This window comes from Cnephaeus nilssonii (assembly GCF_951640355.1).
Source record: "Cnephaeus nilssonii genome assembly, chromosome: 14".
Lineage (NCBI taxonomy): Eukaryota > Metazoa > Chordata > Mammalia > Chiroptera > Vespertilionidae > Cnephaeus > Cnephaeus nilssonii.
In genome coordinates, this window is record NC_137085.1 from 22,175,713 (window position 1) to 22,197,592 (window position 21,880).

The 21,880-nt window shown below is 39.9% G+C and overlaps 1 protein-coding gene across 2 annotated transcripts in view; it reads right to left on the minus strand.

Moving 5' to 3' along the window:
• SLC44A1 (solute carrier family 44 member 1) overlaps positions 1 to 21,880 on the minus strand; it is a 123,030-nt gene that overhangs the window by 78,294 nt on the left and 22,856 nt on the right. For both annotated transcript variants that reach the window (XM_079790449.1, XM_079790448.1), the window contains exon 2: positions 2,261 to 2,350. In XM_079790449.1, coding sequence (XP_079646575.1) covers positions 2,261 to 2,350 — 90 coding nt within the window. The remainder of the gene's footprint in view (positions 1 to 2,260; positions 2,351 to 21,880) is intronic.

Here is a 21,880-nt window from a genome sequence, read left to right on the forward strand (position 1 = left end):
TTCTCAATGGTTGTTGGACTGTTTCTCTTTAAATTAATAACAGAATAAAATCCAAAAGAAAAAACACACATATAAAATAAATACTCAGAAGAGAACTACTGTTGGGCAACAGAACTTGGAGATTTCTCTAGTTTCACATGGCAAAATTTGATGTTAGCTCAAATTTGATGAAGGTAGTAATCCATTAAAAGAATCATTTCAAAACAAACAACGCTATGCCTGCATTTAAAAGTACACACAGTGGGTCTTAACTATCATCGCACTAAAGTCAACATTATATTAACTACCACTGCATTAAACCATTTCAGTAAACAAACAGCTCCTTGCTCACAAGTCACTCCCAAGCCAGCCTGTTAACATTAATGACTGCACTTTCCTGAATTATTTTAGCTCAGAAAATCAAAACATCTACCTGGGTGGCAGGTACATGTTTTCATAAACCTAATTTTGAAAGGTTAAGCTGCTCTCTGTCCCTGGGTTAAATTCGGGGGGTGGGGACAAGCTGTGGACTCATCCTGTTAGCAAAGACTCTTCCCCACAGTCTCCGTGCATATATTCATGCATGCTGCATTGCCGTGGCCACGCCACTAAACTAACTGGACTCTTGAACACTAGAAGTCCTCAGTTAGGAAGTGGTATTTCTGACTTTTCTAAATATCCTAGGTTTGCTGAAACTGAGCTGTCTATCATTTTTTAAAATTTTGCTGGATTTATTCCATCTCATTAAAATGTACTGCTTTCTTTTCCTTGTGTCAGGGCCAGAACTGGCACCTATAATTAGGCCTAGAAGCCACGATTCGGGTTGTTCTGTAATTCTCAAATGGTATTTGTGAGGTGGGCAGTTACAGAGACACACAGAATAAGATTTTCCCAAAGCATCTCTAGAAAAGGTATGGAAAAGTGGGGGGGGGGGGGGGGCGTTTAAAAACACTACGCATATGTGGACAAGGGGCTGCCCGAGATAGCGTGTTTGTTTTGAGCTGTGAAGACTAGGAGACAGAGGAGTACTGTCTGCACAGCCCCCTTGGGGAAGAAGGAACCAGGCGGCAGAAGGAGCGCCGGCCTGGAAGTTATGAGACGGGGGCTCTGTTCCCAGCTCTGCCGTTCCCTAGCAGTGTTGTCTCGGGATGGTCATATCCATCTCTGGGTCTGATGTGTTTAATCTGCCAAATTAAGGGTGACAGACCAGATGAGGATTTCCAAGTCTTTTCTAGCTCTAAACATCCATTAGCTCTAAAGCAGCTGTTTTCTATCTTTTTTGAAGCCTGTATCAGAAATTACCGCAGGGCAGAGTGGGTTTGCACTTTGGAGAAGGACATTCCCACATTTGGCACCAGGGACTCTGCTCCTACAACCTCTACACCCATTGGAAAGTCACCAGGTTCCTTGATCTCCACTGAGAGATGCCACTTACTACAGCAGACACAGCAGGCAGCAGGGGCCTGTGTGGGCAGAAGGAGGAAGGAGCAGTGAGCAACCAGCCACCCCATTTAGGAAGAACTAAAAAATGTCAGAACTAGAAGCACTGTAGATACCATCTAGCAAAATCTCTAGTTTTATACAAAGGAACATGAGAAGAAAATGAACTGACACAAAAATAGCTGTCACGTTTGTATAACCAGGTTGGATAAATACTCAGGACCCTGGACTCCATGGCCCGTGCTCTGTTCACCACCCCACCAAGATCAGACTTTCTGCCCTGGCCACGTAGCACAATTGGTTGGAGGTTGTCCCGGGCACCAAAAGGTTGTGGGTTCAATCCCTGGTTGGGGCAACCAATTGATGTTTCTCTCTCACACTGATATTTCTCTCTCCCTTGTCATTTCTCTAAAAATCAATAAAAAACACCTCAGGTAAGGATTTAAAAAACAAAAATCTGGCTTTCTGAAATGATCACTTAATTTTTGATGGCTTCTATTTTTTTTAAATTGATTTTTAGAGAGAGAGAAGACGGGAAAGAGAGAAACATCGAACTGCGGTTTCACTTATTTATGCATTCCATGGTTGTTTCTTTGTATGTGCCCAGACCAGGGATCAAACCGAGGGGTACCAGAGAGTACCAGTAAATTGTATGGCAGAAAAATAACTTGCTTCGGTGGTACCCTATGACCTCGTTATATGAGCAGTATCAGGAGGAATGAAAAATAAATAAATAAATAAATAAATAAATAAATAAATAACAGGCTCCCTCTTTAAACCGACTCCCCATCATTCCCCTGGATCATGAGTTCAAGTTCTTATCATCTGTGAGTTTCCTTACCATCCCAATGCAGAAGAGGAGAAAAATCAGCAGCCATGGTAGGTCTGTGCAGCTACGATCCTCCAGGGGCTTCCATTCTCGTTTGGAGCTCTAATTGAAAATATAAAATAAGGGAATGGTAAATGTTAAATGTCGTTAAAATTAGGAAAGCACAAACCTACCGCTTACACCGAGATCTCCTCTTAAAAAAATGTTTTTATTGATTTCAGAGAGAGAAGAAGGGCGAGAGAAAGAAAAGATGGATGTGAGAGAGAAACATTGATCAGTTGTCTCCTGTATGCACCCGACTGGTGATAGAACCCACAACCTGGGTATGTGCCTTGCCTGGGAATCAAACCGTGACTTCCTGGTTCATAGGTCGACACTCAACTACTGAGCCACACCTGCAGGGCAGTATGGTGTTTTTCATATGAATAAACAAATGAACAAATTCTTCCAACTTCAATTTTGGCGGTAGCTTTTTCTTAGTGTGTCTGGATGCTAGATTTAAAAATTTAGAAAGTGCTTTCCATATGTTCTTTCCTAGGAAGGAAGCCCATTAAAATGAATTCCTATTCAGAGGTAGGTTCTTCTAAGTCTTATAAAATTCAGGGAGGAAAAAAAAAAAACTAAATTAAGACAACTTTACAGACAGATCTGGGCAACTCCGAAATCATCATCCATCCATAAATTTTCATTCTCTTTCTGGAAAATGCCAACAGTTTCTATTTGAAACACAGAGTTTGCCTAACTAAAGAACTAGAGGCATTCTGAAAGTTAATTTGCTTTAGGGTAGGGGTGGGGGGATTAATGGGGAAAAAAAGGGGAACATCTGTAATACTTTCAACAATAAAGACAAATTAAAATAAATAAAAGTTAATTTTCAAAGTATTAGATTGGAATTCTAATTATATATTTTTTTCTCAATCTTCACCCATTGATATGTCTAGAGAGGAAGAGAGAGAGGGAGGGAGGGAGGGGTAAAAAGTAAAAGAGAAACATCCATGGGCTGCTTCCCGCACATGCCCCAACCAGGGATCGAACTCGAAACCTAGGCATGTGCCCTGAGAATGGATCCCACAGCCTTTTGGATGATGCTCTAACAAACTGGGCCCCGGGTCACGACTTACATTTTTTTTCTTATAACAACTGTCTTAGGTTCTCAAGTCAGCTCACAAATTCCTTTTAACCACGATATAATAACTGAAATAACACTCTTGAGCTTTTCAACAAACAAAAATCCCTGAGTCTCATACCCTCTCCTGAAAGCAGAGGGAGAGAGAAGGGAGCCTTGGGAAACCTATGGGCAAAGCTCCTGCGAAAAGAAGGCTGAGCCTCCAGTGGCTTCCACGACAAGATCCAGGAAGCCATCTGGGGAGGGCTTGCCAGTGGGAAGGGGTGCAGAGGAAGGGGCTGGAGATAAGGAAACGCTCTAGTATAATTAGAATGTAGCGTCTAAGAGTGGGAAACCAGTCCTCAACCCGGTTTGCTTACGTTTGCCTCCCTCTAAAAACAAGAGTTTTTCATTATGTACCCTTTGATAACTTGATGAAAGCTGCAGATGCATTTCTGGGGAGGTAAGCATATATTTGCATAATTTTCATAAACATTTAGGGAATTTAGATTAAGAAACTCAACCTTAAAATACCTGCCTGTCAACACTGAGGGCAGAGAGTTTGAACTCCAACCACTTCCTTCTGACCCCTTAAGTGGGGACTAGATAAATGCCTTTTCCTTGTTGAGTGCCTTACACGGTTCAGTTGTTCAACCACAACAAAAAACATTCCACCACTTTTGATAGCTGGCTCCCAGACACCCACACAAGAACAAAGAACACTAGTTAGTCATGGAAAAAAAAACCTCACCCCAAGACTCCAGCATTAAAAACCAAGAGTGAGTAGGCAGCTTTTTCCAGGGGAACGTAGCATTATGGCAAATGGATAAGGGACACTGCTCTCTCCCTGGCTCTGTCATTAGTTAGCTGCATGACTTGAGATAAATTGCTTTATACCTCTGGGTGGCAGGAAGGAATTAGATTGGACCTCATAGGTTCCTTCCAACTCTAAAAATCTATGATCAGGAATGCAGTTTTGTGAATATGTTTGTTATGACAAGAAAAAAACCTGCAAAAATAATTTGACGTTATTCCTGTTATTCAACTTGAATGCCTATATTATGAGCTGTGTTTTGGATGACAGTTTCTCACAGTATGAATAAATAAATGTTTCTCTGTATTAAATAATTTCAATCTTGAATAATACCCATTACAGTAAAATTACTTAGAAACACAGAATGTGGACACCTCTCTGAAATGCATAATATTTACTCCAAGGTAATTTCCAGAGTAATAGCTACTTTAAGACAGCCTATTTGTTTATCTTAGCAAGCAGTATATATTGGGGGGCAGAGGACCTCAGATTGATTTCTTTATCCACAACTATTTTCTTAGTATTTTCGCCTGGGGCCAACATTCGGTTTTCAATGCTTTAATTTTCATCTAAAACATAAAGAAAGTGGAATTTCAGCCTTGACCAGAAAAATACCCAAGAGGATTCTATATCTCAGCAATTCAATTCAACTTACTGTGGGCCACTTCTGGGCCAAATACAGAAGTGGGGATGAGAAATGGAGAGGAGGGAGGAGTATATGGAAAGGACTGTGACATAGTACCGAGTGGAAGAACCCAAGGGAGGGAGGGGGGGTGGTCACCACCAATCAGATCAAGAAAAGCTCCTCAGAGCAGAGGCAGCTTACTTCACAGGGCTGTTCTGAGGATTAGGTGTGAGCACCTGCCACCTGGTAAAGCTCTAATTCTTGGCCATCAGTCTTATTCATCAACACTCACTTTTCAGTTAACCCTCTTCCTATTGTTAAACTATCCTTTTACTAAGTGGATCTTCCCAGTAAGAGGAATAAAAAGAATATAAAACTTGGCTTTCCCCTTATATTAACTAAAAATTTGACTTAATGGTAGCAAATTTCATTTTAGCTACTGTTTTAATGCTATCAGTTATTGATTACTACTGACTAGGCACTACATTCAAAGCTTTACACACATTGTGTAGTCTACCTTTAAAACAGCTCTCTGATGTAGATATCGTCCCCATTTCACAGATACGGAAAATCAAGGCTCAGAAGTGAAATGATCACAAGGCTTCACAGCTGTGCAATCAGAATATGAACCCAAGTCTGTGACTGCAAAGCCAAACCCGACGAGAATGTCATCCATTTGCACTAGTCAGTAAAGAGCAAAAACCTCCATGAGTTTTTTTCTCACCCTGCAAAATTTGGGAGCCAATCCAATAATTTTAAATTCAAGTAGGCACAGGAGAAGAAAGTGAGATGTTTTATGAACCATAAAATATCTCAAACGAGTCAGGAAACCCAACAGTTGAAAAATTTTAATGATTCTTTAACAGATTTAACCAAGTGGCAACTGGATTTAATGCTGCCTATTTCCTCCTATTAAAATCCACACAGACCTGGCAAAAGTAAAATGTTTTGCAAAAGCACTTTTTAAATGTGACTTTTATCTGCTTCTCAAGTTCTACATGAGATTAATACAGGCTGTCAGTAAATGTTAAGTCCCCTTCGCTTCACAGAGTCATACAATTAGGAACTAAATAGGACCAAAGTAATGACACAGTCCAAGCCTTTCATGAGAGTCACAGACCGGGGGAAGGGAAAGAAGAGACTTGCCCAAGGAACCTCATTTGATCCTCAAAACAATTCTGCTAGTTATTATTATATATTCCACTTTTTTTTTTTTTGTAAAAGAGAAACCCTAAGTTTAGAGAAAATAAGTGGAAAATCTATTTGTGAATCCTGGGTCCTCAGACTCTGGCCAAAAGATGGAAACTGTAAGAAAGAGTTAAGGAAATGCTGGAAATAAAAAACATGGTAACAGGCCGGAAGAATGCACGGTCAGGCTCATCAGTAGACTAAACACAGCCAAGAATCAATAAACTCAAGGATAATTCAATAGAAATGATCCAAAGTTAAACACAAAGCAAAAAAGTGAAAATTTAAAATCCAGAACAGAGCATCCAAGAAGTATAGGACAATACCAAACCATCTAACGTATGTGTCATTGGAATCCCAGAAGGAGAAGATAGAATGGGGTGGAGGGAATCTTAGATGAAATAATAGCTGAGAATTTTCCAAATAATAAAATAAATCAAAGCATAGACCCAAGAAGCTCAGAGAAATCCAGGCAGGATTAATACAAACAGGATTAACACACATGCATGGAAGAGTGTGAAGGCGCTTACACACACACACCCTGCATATATTATATTTAACCTGGTGAAAATCAAAGATAAAGAGATCATCTTAATGGCAGCAAAAAGAGAAAAGACACATTACATACAGAGAACCAAAGATTAAGCAAACTTCTTATCAGAAACTATACAAAAAATCCTCGGTTGAGGATAATAAATAAATAAATTAAATAGAATATGTTTTATGCCCAGAACACACTAAAAATTCTTGCTAGCTATGATGGGGAAATATTGACTGCCAAATAACAATTATCCCACTCAGAAATACTTAGTAGTAAACAAATGGAACATTCGGTTGGGTTAACAGTGGTCGGCAAACTCGTTAGTCAACAGAGCCAATTATCAACAGTACGATTGAAATTTCTTTTGAGAGCCAAATTTTTTAAACTTAAACTTCTTCTATTGCCACTTCTTCAAAATAGACTCGCCCAGGCCGTGGTATTTTGTGGAAGAGCCACACTCAAGGGGCCAAAGAGCGGCTTGCAAGCCGCAGTTTGCAGACCACGGGGTTAAAACACACACACACACACACACACACACACACACACACACACACACACACACACACACACACAGATCAGCCATTTCTCAAGTCGTATCCATTAAGATTTCTTTGTACTACAGACGTTACGGCTGCTCCCTTAGGCAGGGGCCTTTCGGTCTTGGAAAACAGGAAATATAGCTTCCTTTGTTTTATGACACATTCAGTGCAGCGCTATATTTACTAAGCTAGTAGAATAGTATTTTCATGTTGATACCATTGGTGAGATTTCTGCTACCACTGAGTTAGTACTACCTGGTCACATACATCTGGAGTTGCTGCAACTTGGAATTGCTGATGGGCTACATGACTTACAGGCTCTCTTGTCATTTCCCCAGATAAGCCAGAGAACTGAATTCTCTTACATTGAAGGCAACGATAAGTGGCAATCGGGGAGGCTGGTCCAGAGGGAGAGAACTGATGTACAGGCAGTGTTAAAAAAAAAAAAAAAAGAGGGGGGAGTGGGGAGACAAACCAGAGTCGATTCCAATAGCATTTGGGCCAGAAATTCACACCTACAGGACTGCTCACATTTCTGTGTTTTTATCAGTTTGCAAGTATGCATTACTAATAATTAAGTATTGAGGCTTAGAAATTTAAGCAGAATCAATATTAACCTCGATGCATGCTTTTACTCCTACAGGCCAGGAACAAAGGAGAGCTGGACTGGTTGGCTAGGAATTACAATAACCTGAAGCTTACACCTACTGACAGGCACACAAATGCCATCCTTCGAGTGTGCCTAGATCTCTGCCGTACAGATCCATGCTGCATGTGAAGGCCAAAGCAAGATGAGATGTGGCCGCTCACGCAGCACAGATTCCCAGAATGCATCCTTGGGAAGTGTGGGTTAAATTGTTGGATCATCAAATCCCCCTTCCCTACTTCTTTTATTGACCCATCACAGTCTCTACTTTCTGGGTAAACCAACTTCCTTCCAAAAACAGCCTCAAAGTTCCAGCTCTGCTACAATCTTTATCGTCCCAATTACTGCCTGACACACTCAGAAAGCTGACACACTCGGAAGCAGTCACTGAGTGCATCTCCAAAGCCGAGACATTTGTGTGACTGAAGTACATGCATGGCAAACGCTGGCCTGTCTGTGAGGACTTGATTTTGTTCACGCCCATCTGTTTTACACAAACACCTCCAGTATTAAAGACAAATAGTCATATACTCCAAATCCTCAAAGCTCGCTCCCAGGGAATACTGCCTCATTAAATTCCCCAATATGCTTTTATTTGTGCGGAGTAGTAACAAAAGAATAAAAGAGCTGATGTGTATCATTTCTGCCACAATTTTCAATAGAGTGAGCAGACCTGATGAAGTTGGGCAGCAATAAAACATGGAGGCTTTTAGCTTTCTGTTCATAAGTACCTGCAAATAAAATCTTGTAATAGGATTTCTGAAAGACATTGCCTGTCCTTTGGGAAAGCTCTGTCAAGGATTTGGAGTGCAAAACTACTTACAGTTACTATACGTAATCCGTTTCATTTGCTAAGCCTGGTGATGGCGGTTCATATTTGAAAGGTAAAAATAAAAGCATGATTTTAGCAGGAAGTTAAAGGTAATAAGATGTACTGAGTGGAAAAATGCAGGCATCTGTGCCCAACTCCTTTTCTTAGTTCGTGAACTTTATGCTAAGCCACGAATATGCATCGTTTGAGGGGAAATGGGGAAATGACGCCTAGCGCTGCTTTGTAAATTATGTATTTATACAGCGATAGAAAGATCATGGGGAGGTTCTTGCCAATGTCTTCACTCTTCCTCTAACTGCCTCAAAAATAATCATTGTGGGCCTGTTAGATGTCCTTACATCACACTTCTCGGTCACTGTCTTACTTGCACACGAGCACATGACAATTACTGGGCAGAGGCCAAGTTCATCCTGTTGTGCAACAGAGCTAACAGCATCTTTTACCTCTATTATCAATGAAACATGACCAGAATTATATAGGCCAAGCCTTGTCTGCAATCTTAAAACAATATTTCTAATTTGTCTTTTTTTCTGAATCAGTGGTGAGCAATGTTTTTAATTCTAAGTTACTATGTAATGTTTTAAAGTTATACAGTTTTTATGGGGTTCATTTTTCCTCATCACATCCTACAAGTGTGAGAACTTCTTCAAGTATGTGAAGATACCAATGACAGATTTTTGGGACCAAAGCTCTACTTTGCACCTGCTCCTGTTGTAGTATAGCCATTTTCAGAGAGCTACTGGGTTTCCTGACTTTTCTTGCTATACCGTAACCATCGTTTTTTTAAAGCAATATAGGATTCTCATTCTAATCTTGCTTCCCTTCCATGATGGAACAGGTAAAAACTGATTTATGAAGACTATACTGACTTATGGAGAAGAACCTAAAAAATTACACTGGTCATAACACAGCTAATGGGTGAGAAATTCAATAAATTTATGTTTTAAATCTAAGTCAGACATTGTCTTTGTCGATGAAGATGTTTTCATCCACAGCAATCTTGCACAGAAACAAATATATGTTCAGTTCTGTAGTAGTGCCTAAGAACTCTTAAGTGACCAAATACCCATTAAAGTTAAAAAAAATTTTTTTCTAAAATGGATTGTGGTGAGGGATACACAATTTTGTGAATATACTAAAAACCATTGAATAGTATGCATTTTAGATGTGTGAACAGTATGCTATGTCAATTATATCTCAATAAAGTTGATATATAAAAGAAATCACCCAAAACACTTCAAAGGGCTCTACACTGTCCACTTCACATGTGGAGTTCTGCTGATTTCATGACAGACTCAATATGAACCCTTTTGACATAGCTATACTATGTATACAACAAAATAAAAGCAGAATAGTTTTAACTAAGGCAAAGAGTTGAGTAATAAAGAAATGTGATGGAAGACTGCAATTTTTTATTCTGAGAAATCAGAAGTTACAAGAATTAACTAGGGAAAGTGCTGATTTCCCCAGAATATTTCAGTCCCTCTATAGGCAGTACAGGGATATGAGAAACAAGGTTGCAGATAACTGAAATAAAAGATAAAATAGATCAAAGTAGAGATAGAACAGTCATCTTAAACAGACCAGAGGACACACACATTGAGGCAAAACTAGACTGTGGTATAAACACAGCTACAGAAAGAATGTACTTGCCAGAAAAAAGGGACTGGACAGGGCAGTACATGCACAGCTGCTATTTAGTTAGCACCTTTAGGTGCCAGGATGTGTGCTTGGCCAGTTACACCAAAAAATAACAATCTGAGAGATACACACTGATACCGCCCTTTGCAACTCTCTTGGGAAGGGCTGCCAGGGCAACAGACTCCAGACTGCTGAAGGGACGAGTCGGGAGGCTGCTGCTCCTTGAGTCATCCAGCGCACCCCCCTTCACCTGATTCCGTGTCATTAGGCAGCCTCCCGACTTCCCTCTGGCTTCCCACAAGTTGATGACTCGAGAGCTACACAAAAGCAAATCAACAGAGCAAAAGAGTTCTTTCATGTGCGAAGAGTCTGGGTGAATACATACCGACTGAGCTGTTGACAATTGTCATCTCACGAGGTGAGATCAGAAAGGACTTTCTACTTACACATTTCCATATTTGGATTGGATTAAAAAAATCTAACCATACTACTTTTCTATTCGAAATAAATATGATAACTCTTAAATAATAATAATTTGGCTTTCCCTTAGTACTAGCTGATCTGACAAAAAATTTCTGGTCGGTATGTCAGTTTAATAAATCAGCCTCCTGACTTGACACATGTCTTACGATGTTAGCTCACGTGAGTCTCCTATTAACAGAAGGATGTACTGGCAAAATTAAGTTTCTGAGTCTCCAAAGCTCTGGGGCTTGGTGACTTGTGAGATAGTTCTAAGATATATGATACTTGGTAAAGCCTCCTCACAGCCTTCAGCTAGGCTTCCCTGGTTAAGCCTGAACCACACCAAGTATTCTGCATTTAAATCTATAAGCAGAAAATAGTAAAGAGGCATAATTTAGAACCTTTCCAGAGAACTTCTCCCAGCATTTCAGCATAATTTACAAACAGGCAGCTCTGAGCTTTGGAAGCAAAGGGATAGTTCTATACCACCACCAATCAACACGCTCTCCCTGCCCATGAATAGATCAGAGTCACTGAGGAAGCCCTAGGAACAGGAGAGTCCTGGGTTCAGCCGGGCCCTAAAATCTCAGTCCCAAGTCCAATTACATCTCACCCACAGCCCAAGGTTTAAAGTTAGAGGTCAGAGTACCCTGTAGTAGGGGCCACTGAATGATGCCAAAATTTATGCATCAGTTAACCAGCTGGCCCTCAACCACCCCAAAGTATGAATAATTAGTTATCTCCAAATGATTGCTAGGTCTGAGACTATTATATTATCATAAAGCCCCCAAATTCTACTTCTTGGTAAACTCAACTAAAAGTCAAGACATCAAGTATTTAAGTATGATAGAAAAGAATAATACAGGGGATCCAAGCATCAAATTGACAGTTGGCTTAGAAGACTGTAACAGTCCCTTCCTACCCTGAGGTACAATGGTTCCACAATCATCGAAGATTTTCAGGAGAAGCTCAATTAATGAAGCCAGATAATGTTCTAAAATGGTTAGAGGGAACACACACACACAAAGACAAGAAACACCCAAATAAATGAGAAGGAACAGTGAATCATCAAATTAATAGCCCTGTAAATGACAGGTACTAAATTTTCTTTAAAAAAAAAAATCAACCAAGAAAAATTATTGCTCACGGACAAACCTTGAGTAAATGCTCTAAAAACATGAGCATCTGTAAATCTCCACGCCCAATGAGTCATAAAAAACATCCCACTCATAAGAATCCATTTTTGTCCATCTCCCAGGCCAAGTCTCAAGCTCATGCAGACCTTGTTTATATTTCGACTGGTCTGAATTCAATTCTGTCCTCCCACCAGGCAGTCCTCTATGTATCTGTTAAAACTACGTCTCTCACATCGCACCATTAATTTTCATTAACACCTTAAAAGTAACTACTTTCTTATCCCACCCCATACCAATTGGTTCTTTCTGGACTGCCCAAAGTAATGATGCTCAAAATCACAGGCTTCAAACTATACAACTTCTAACAATATTGCTCCCATATTCAGCAAGTCTCCACTTCTCTGCAGTCCAATATGGTATCTCTTCATTGTTCAAAGTAAACTTTGTAATAAACCAATTTTCTGTTAGAACTACAGATATGATCACACAAAAATACAATCCATTCTAAGATAGCACATGTAAGAGTGGCTTACCAAATGACCAGCTAGTAGTGCATCGTGGAGTAAAAGTGCATGCCCCAAATGGAATCCCTGCATCTAATCAACATGACACAGGGCCCCGAGGCTCCAAACCTTGCAGCTTCTCTTCCTGACAAGCCCATGAAACATCTCATCCCTGGCCACGATGAGACACATCTTTGGCCTCCTGGTCTATTAAAAAATACCACTTGGGTCACCTTATCACTGTCTAGACACAAGCATTCATAATTTTGTACAGCACCCCTCCCCCCACGACTGATCTTTCTGGTGACCATACTTATGAAAACTATTATAGATAGTAATTTAACAGTATCTTAAGGAAAATAACAAATAGAGATGAGAATATAAATATGCAGAGAAAGAGGAAGGCAGCAAAACACACACACCACTGCCAAGAGTACTTACTATATGGGCTTCAGAAGAAGAAACCAAGGAAAAAACACCCTCTGTTCTGGTCTAACTGGTCTTTTGCTAAGCATTTGCCTACCAACACCTCTTCCCTTAGTCCTCAGCCATTGAATGATTTGGCCCCAAGGAGGCTGCTCCCAGGGTTGACCCCAGCCACCTTACAAGACTCTTTCTACCCCAGAGACCTTTTATGAGTCCAGCATCCTTGTGCTTGTACAGGTCTAGCTCAAGGTACCCTCCATGATGAAACACAGTGGATTTTTATTCTCAATTATCTCTGTTTTATGCTTCCCAGGGAAGTCAGCTTCAAGCAGGAATGTGGTCTGCCTGGGCTCTCTAGGCGGTTTTCGGCATGCTCTGCCACGTCTGTGCAAGTAGTGGGCTGCAGCCAGCTGGCACCAGCTCTTGAGAGCCAACGAAGCACATCTCTTCCCAACTCCTGCTCACGACTTCACCTTGGAAGCCTGAAGTAGTTATATCATGGAAATCTGCAACTGTGACAAATCTGGGCATTTTCTTTCTTCCCTTGCAGAGCTGATTGCTAAATATTTACCAATACACCACTTCGTGAGCCTGTTTGTCATCCAACTTGTGAGTTTTCTTTTAAACAGAGAGCCAAATGAATTTGACTTCGGACTTTTTTTCACTGGTTTTAGAAACTCTTCAATTACTTGATTTTTTTTTTTTATCCTACTTGCTTATGGTTTCATGAAATTTATTTTCATGTATAGTGAGTTATCCAAAAAATTTTAATTAAATAGCTAACCAATTGTCTGCAGATTCAAAATTGCCCCTTTAATCTATCTATCTATCTATCTATCTATCTATCTATCTATCTATCTATCTATCTATCTATGCCTAAGCAACTGTTACTCCCGAACAACTGGAACGACTGATCGACCAGTTGCTATGACATGCACTGAGCACCAGGGGGCAGATGCTCTGCCTCCTAGTGGTCAGTGCGCTCCCACAGCCAACCTCCCATGGTCAGCCAACCTCCCCCAGTTGGCAAACCTCCCGTGGTCCCTCCCCACTTCTCTCCCCCTGTCTGGCAGACCCCGTCTGTCAGCTGGCAGCAGGCCCCCAGGCCCCAGCCGGCAGCCGGCATGCCCCGGCCCCAATCGGGACTGGGCGAGACGGCCCCGATAGGCCCTGATCACTGGTCAGGCCTAGGGACCCCAACTGTGCATGATTTTCTTGCACCTGGCCTCTAGTATATAACAAATTCTTACTTATACTATGGTCTCTATTTAGACTATTCTCTCCCACTGACTTATTTTACTCTTGTGTCAACAACAAAACAATAGCAGTGAGCATTTTTGGAGTACTTTCCATATTCCAGCAATATCCTTAGCTTTTTATTTACATAATCTCGTGCTTTACAGGCAAGCAGACTCAGGCTCAAAGAGATTAAATAACTGGATCATGGTCACATTCCTGGTAAGTGACAAGCCAAGACCCCAAGAACTACCTCCAACACCTACAGTGATAACCCCTGTATGAAACTTACACACTATTAACTGCTATAGCGTTGAGTTTTACTATCTGATACTAACCTCTCTTTTATGTTTATGGCTCAGAACCATTTTGTAAAGCCTCTCTAAAATATATATGTTTTATTACTCAGATCATGTTAAATTCACAAATAAATTGAAAAACAGGATATCTCAGTATTCCAATTTTTACATCTAGCAACAAGATATGTCCCTTTGGTTCATTCAAGTTTTATTTTATAAATCTCAAGAAAAGTTTTATAGTCTTTTTCATTTCAATTGCACATATTTCTTGTTAGAGTTTTCTAGGTATTTTGTATTTGTTGTGACTAAGGTGAATGGGGTTTTTTCTCCATTATATGTTTCTAACTGGTTATTGTTGATATTTCAGAAAGCTATTAATTTTTTATACTTACCATATACAGCCCTTATTGATGATTTTTAGTTGCTTTTCTTGACCTTTGTATTTTATTTCCTTTTTTATCATTATACTTATTTTTATTTTGTGGTTTATTGCACTAGTCAGAACTTCTAGAACAATGTTAATGGTGTTAGAAGACTTATTTATGTGTTCCCGAAATAAACAGAAAATCCTCTAGTTATCCGTCATTGTCAAGTACGATACTGGCTGTTGGTTTAAGACAGTAAATCTTATTAAATAAAGATATAGTTTTTAGTTTCTACTTTTTTAAAAGCGTTTTTAAAAATATACTATTTTTATTGATTTCAGAGAGGAAGGGAGAGGGAAAGAGAGATAGAAACATCAATGATGAGAAAGAATCATTGATCGGCTGCCTCCTGCACGCCCCCTACTGGAGATTGAGCCCCCAACCTGGGCATGTGCCCTGACTGGGAATCAAACCAGTGACCTCCTGGTTCATAGGTTGACACTCAACCACTGAGCCACACCTGCTGTGCTTAAATAACTTATTAAAGGAACAGATGTTGATTTTTTTTCAAATGTTTTTTGAAAATACTATTAATATAATTTTATGGTTTTTCTACTGAATACCCTATTTTAAACAGAAAAATTCTAGACTATCCAAGGAGGCAGATCTGAGTTCGGTCCTGATGTGTGTGTCAGCTCTAAGGAGTCCTAAATCAGCAGTATAGTCCATTCTGCCACATGTGTTCCTTTGAAACACATTACCTCATACACATTACCTCACTGGCAAACAGATGAATGATGCTGGTATAATGGAGAAGTCACATCGGCTCACCTGTGATTTTTCCTAATGTATTTTTCTCCATAGCAGCACGTATCTTAATCTGCTAAACTGTATATTTTACTTATTTATGTACCTGTCTTGTCCACTAGAAAAGCGTGGTGCTCAATAACCTACAATACCTACAATAATTCCTGGCACGTAGAAATGCTCAATAACTACTTACTAAATGAATGAATCAGGTTCACCGCAGGATGTGATGAAGGAAGTAACAAATTATGGCTCTTGAGGTTACGGCCTTCATCGGTACAAATTCAAGGAATACTTGGAAGAAGGTGAAGCCGTGCAGAGAAGTTTATTTTAATGCAGTCATATGTCTAGGTTTGAGAGAACTTATTCAAGAGATTTACTGAGCAGCTTCCGCAGATCAAGGACACTTGGAATTAAACGGCTTTGAGTGGCCCGATTTGTCAGGCCCCCTGGCGACTCTCGAGATTGTTCTTCCATGATGTGACAAGACATCTGAGCACAGGGCACCAAAACTGCAGGGGGGGAAGGAACTCTGCTGATACGACCAGGGAAATACAAGTGTCCGACTCAAACTGGACAGGTGAATCGGGCAACTGGAAACTACATTCATTTTCCACAGCTGACCAGCCCCCACACTCAATGGATTGCTGAATTTAGAAATGAGAGAATCTTATCAATCAATTCCAAAAGAAATTCACCCATTTTTGAAAGGAAGAGGCACACTATCAGTGTCTGAGTTTGCCTTTGAAGTGCGCCCTTCAGGGACAAGCCTGAATTACGAAGCATTTGTCCTGCTGGCATGGTTCACACTTGCACAAAAACACAAGAGGTAAAAACAAAATTTGACCAACAAAAAGTCAATATGCATGGCATTCTGAAGACGAATTTACAAAGCTTAAAGCAGTCTTAAAACTGACATGAACTCAACTCTGGAGCATGCTTACTATCTCTGATGCTGTAAAAACATTCTTTTTCATGAAAGGGCTGAAATCAACACTGAAGCTACCATCTATGATGTAAACCTAAAGTCATGATGAACTAAAATATCCTGACTATATCCCCATAGTTGTAGGGTATGGTTATTTCATAAATGCCACTTTCCTATCATTACATCAAGAATGCTTATGACTGCCCAGCTGGTGTGGCTCAGTGGTTGAGCATCAACCTATGAACCGGAAGGTCACAGTTCGATTCCTGGTCAGGGCACATGTCCGGATTGTGGGCTTGATCCTGGGAAGGGGTGGGGGGAATGTTGGAGAGGGCATGCAAGAGGCAGCTGATCGATGATTCTCTCTCATTATTGATGTTTCTCTCTTCCCCTCTCCCTTCCTCTTTGAAATCAATAAAAACATATTTTTAAAAAACAACACAAGAATGTTTATGACTAGCTCCAGGCCTGTGTGTGACTTTGCATGCTGGGGGGTAATAAGTTCATTATTTTCAAACTGATTTTTTAAATTAATTTTTAAATTTTAATATTATAGAGCTATTTATATCAGTATTGTTAAGAATTCAATAAGCTTCACATTGGCCCACAGATGTATGGATTTCAAATTATATAATTTATGACTTTAAAAGCACAGGCCTTGCATATAAGTAACAACATATATATGTCTATATTACCCATTAGATTTAAGAGCTTTGAGGACAGATACCGCTAAATTATTAGCTTTCACCACCTGGGCCCGTGATAGTGCCATGGGGGTAGCAGTGCTCAGGGTCTGTCAAAAAAAGAAAGTCATGTCGGGAGAAACAATGACTTTTATTTATTTCTATCAGTGATTCACACACACAAATGTGTGAATCAGAGATACAAATATATATTTTTTTGCATAGTACAAAGAACACAGCTTTTGATGCTGGGCAAACCTGTTTACAAATACTGGCTCTACTACAAAGAAGCTATCTGATCCTGGCGCAATTCACTAAACCAATGTCTCCCTAATTCCTCATCTGTAATATTGTGAGACTAACGATAATATGTGTAAAATACATAGCACTACATTTAGCAAACTGAACACTTGATAAATAGTTAAGTGTTACTTTTATTAAATTCTGTGCCCAGCCAGAATGGCTCAGTGGTTGAGTCTCAATCCATGAACCAGGAGGTCACGGTTCAATTCCCAGTCAGGGCACATGCTCGGGTTGTGGGCTCCATCCCCAATAAGGGGTGTGCAGGAGGCAGCCAATCAATGATTCGCTCTCATCATTGATGTTTCTACTTCTCCCTCTCTGAAATCAACAAAAATATATATTTTTTAAAATTCTGGCCATGAGGACTTGTTTCATGACCAGAATGACAGGGCCTCATCTCTATACTTTCAGAAAGTCAATATTCCTATCTATAATAATAAAAGCATAATATGCTAATTAGACCGGACAGCTGAATGACCTTCCGGATGACCTTTTGGACAAAGCCAGGGCTGCAAGGGCCAAGGCAAGCCGCCGCGGCTGTGAGGGCTGAGCCCCTTGCACGAATTTTGCGCATCGGGCCTCTAGTAAGTACATGACATGAAACACTGAGATAATACCCAGGCTAGTGTATCATTAAATGCTAAGTGTTCAGAGAAGGGACTGATCGGTGTGAACTAAAGGGAAAGGCTTGATGAAAGAAAGGAATATGAACTGGCTCATCAGGACAGGATTTGGACAGAAAAGAGAAAATTCCAAAGAAAGGAGAACATCATAAAAAAAAGCAGTAGGGCAGAGTAAAGATGCTTATTCAAAAAGTATATCTCTAGTACAATTCTTGGTAAGTAGGCAAAGGCCAGATGAGTAAACTGAGGGTAGAGTTGAGGGGGAATTTTGAATTTAATGATGGTATAAAAGATATACTATTAAATAGAATAAAAGTGACAAAGGAAAAGCTTTGTATCGTTTATGGGGAAACATCCAGTTAAATAAGAATTAGTGGTTTATCTAATGAATACATGAATAAGAATTTGCTAAAATGAGCATAAGCAAAATTCTACTGATATATCCTATCTTTTATTAGCTTTATTCACTGTTTTATCTGTAACATCTATGTCAGTATTCCTACCTTACCCTGTCCTTTAGCACTGTGGAACATATTTGTGTGCATAAAGAAGTAATAACTTAGAGAACTATCTAAGTTATTCACTCCCATGTGACTGTGGATGTGGATAAAATACAGAAGACAACAGGGCTAAGGGTCCCTTACAACAACTCAAAAGTGCTGTTTGATCTCTAAAGGCCATCAGGGCCAGGAAACATAGTTTATTAGTAATATTACCAAGGACCCCCTCCCCCCAAAGTAGGCACATTCTATTGAGGGGGAAAAAATAGGAACTGTAATTTTAGAGCAAAACCAAACTGATGAATGAATTATGGTACTGATATGTACAATAGTATAAACTATTACTGTTCTGTGACTGCAGGTAAAGAATGAGGCAATATATGCAGAACACTTTTTAGCAATGGACTCACATCTTCTAGAGTCCCACTGCTTGACTGGAACTCACTCAGTTGCAATTTACACAAATCATCCATCATGATATGGTATAAGAATCCAGCATCCAGAGTTTACATATGGATTTTTCAAATCAATGGGCACCTACTCAATCAGAACTTGAAAAACAAACCAAAAAAAGCAAAAAAAGGAGAAACCTAGCTGACAAGTATTAATGAAACCAGATGTAGTCTGTGGACTCATCTCCATAGTCCACATTAACCATGTTGACAATAAGGAATAACACCCCTACCTCTAATTTATCAACACTATATATGTCCCAGAAACAAATTTTGATTAATTCTAATTAAAATTATCAGTCAATAGCAATAGTTTATGCCAAATGGAAAAAGCCCCTTTTAGAATTACATCATCATTGTAAAATACAGGCAAGAACATGAAAAACTAAACATGTTGAGTGAAATTATTTTAACATAATAGTTAATGTGGCATAAAATATTTATTTTCTATTTATTATCTTTTTTCCTGCATGTGCCACAAGGAAGACCAGAGGCTTTGAATAGGCCCACATCCCTGAATGGATGGGGATGTTTATGCACATGCACTGGCCAATGCTGCACAAATTGCACTTTTCCCAATTGGCCAGCAGTCCATTCATTAACCTTACGGGGAAATTTGGGATGCCTAAAAAATACAGGAAGGAAAAGTAACACTGGACCTTTGTTCCAATTCTAGCTCATTTGCTTACCAGCTAAATAATCTTAGATCCTTAACCTTCATGAACTGGTTTTCTCATCTGTAAAAAGGATAGTTACACCTAACACGAAAGGCTGTTCTTAACGGTGCATCTAGATTTTCTTCTTTGAGGGACACAGAGGTAGTTCTCTGACTGGAAGGGGGTGTATGACGATGCCTCTGCACATCACTGCACTGAAGATTATGTCAATGTTAACTTTCCTATCAAAGAATAAGGATCTGGTAGAGATACGAAGAAAGCTAAGTACCTCCCAGGCCCCTCTCCTTGATGCCAGCACTGCTTTTGGTCGTGATCACATATTATAAATGGGAAAAGTGATATGGGAAATACGAAGACAAAAAATGAGTATCCACAGTGCAAATTCATATAAGGTGTGCAATTTACATATATACTTTCTAAGATTAATTCACTAGAAAAAGTCTGGCCTCCTAGATTTTTGGGAAGATTAAACCCTCTCATTTAGCTCAACATTTAACACTGGCTATATGCTGTTAATGATAGAGGAAAAAAGTAAAAGTCCCTCACCTTCAAATAGCCAATATATAAAAAGAACAAAACAATTCTTACTCTAGAAACAAAACTACTGAGGCCAGAGTGCATACCCTCCACAATCCCCAGGCTAGCCCTGAAGGTCACAATCTACCTTTCAGCCAGATCTCACATGATAGATAGAAACATACTCCAGACATCCCAAACCACTCTGCCAAACGCATTATGCAGTTTACACTTCTGTTTTTGCTGATGCCATTCCTGCAGGCTAGAGTCCCTTTACTATGTCCCACTGAAGTTATTATTTATCATTCAAGACCAAATCCTATTCCTTTTCCTTCACAATGCCTTTCCCCTGCCCAGTTGAAACTAAAGAAAGATTTTTTTTAAAAAAATGATACCAGGGAATATAGATGAAGAAGAAAGAAATGAAAAAACCTGTACCAGAGGAGCTAAAAGATAAATATGAGACCAAGGATTTGTCAGAACTTTCTAGAAAACCATCAGGTTATGCTACACAAAAAATTAACAAGCCTAACAAGGTCTTATAGGAGAAATCCAAGAGGTGAAAAAAAAGCTTGTCAAGATTATAAAATAACAAATACAAACAAAAAACAGTAGCTGAAATCTGAGAAAAGTACCCAGGAATTATGAAACCACAGGACTTAAAGCCACGGCGGGTCTTTTTATCTATTATTCCAACAGGACTAAGAAGCATGTGGAAAGTGAACTACTGGTTACACAGATGGCATCAAAGAATAGGATTTCGTTTTTTACAGGTAGATTAAGCTCTTAACTCTACCACAGGGCGCCTTATTAAGTCTGGAAGGATGTCTTTGCTGAGAAACTGGCCTGTCTCAACAGAAGGGCTTTGAACTAAAAAAGGGAGAGGCAGAAGAAATGATGTTAACTGATTCTATAATGCATCATTCATTCAACAAACATTGGCTGACCATCTCTGAGGTGCCAAGGCCTAGTCCAACAGTGGGGATACAGCCATCGGTAAGAGACAAACCTCATGGAGCTTATAAAGGGAGAAAGTCAATAAAAATACATACATGATTTCAGGTGATGATCAGCTTAAAGAAAAACACAGTCAGGTAAAGAAATAGCACATGGCAAGGCTGGAGCAGAGGGCTGTTCAGAACTGAGGAAGCAAGTCTGACAGATCTGAGGGTAGAGCCAGGCAGGGAGAAGAATCCAGGCATGTTTGAAAACAGTGACCGCAGCCAGAACGTAATGAATGACAACAATGCCAGGAGGGGAGGCGAAGAGGTAAACACAGACAGACTAAGGTGGAGAGGAAGTCTAGATGTTATATTTAAGCGTGATGAAAGTTTCTGGAGGGCTCTAAGCTCAGAGGAGATGGGATCTGAATTAGTCTTTTGGTCACTTGGGCTGCTGTGTGGAGAAAAGACTGCAGACACCTAAATATGAGACAATAGTGAGCTAGGGTGGTGGAAGTAAACTTGGCACATGTCATATGTGGCATGTAAAGAGGCAGTCCTAAGAGAAAACTTTTGGAAAAATGGGAAGCATCACGTAAATGACCTTCAATGTCGCCATAACACGTGCACAGGATGGGTCATGCACAAAACTTCACTGTTAGCACTCCTCTAATCCTCTCCGCCTCTGTGGGTGGTGAGCTCCGTGAGAGCAGGAGCTGTCTTATTTGTTGCTATTTCTCCAAAGCCCAGCATAATGCTGGGAACACAAGCAAGTACTCTTAAAAGACTTCCTATATAATAAAAGCCTAATATGCAAATTGTCCCCTCGACTGGGAGTTCGACT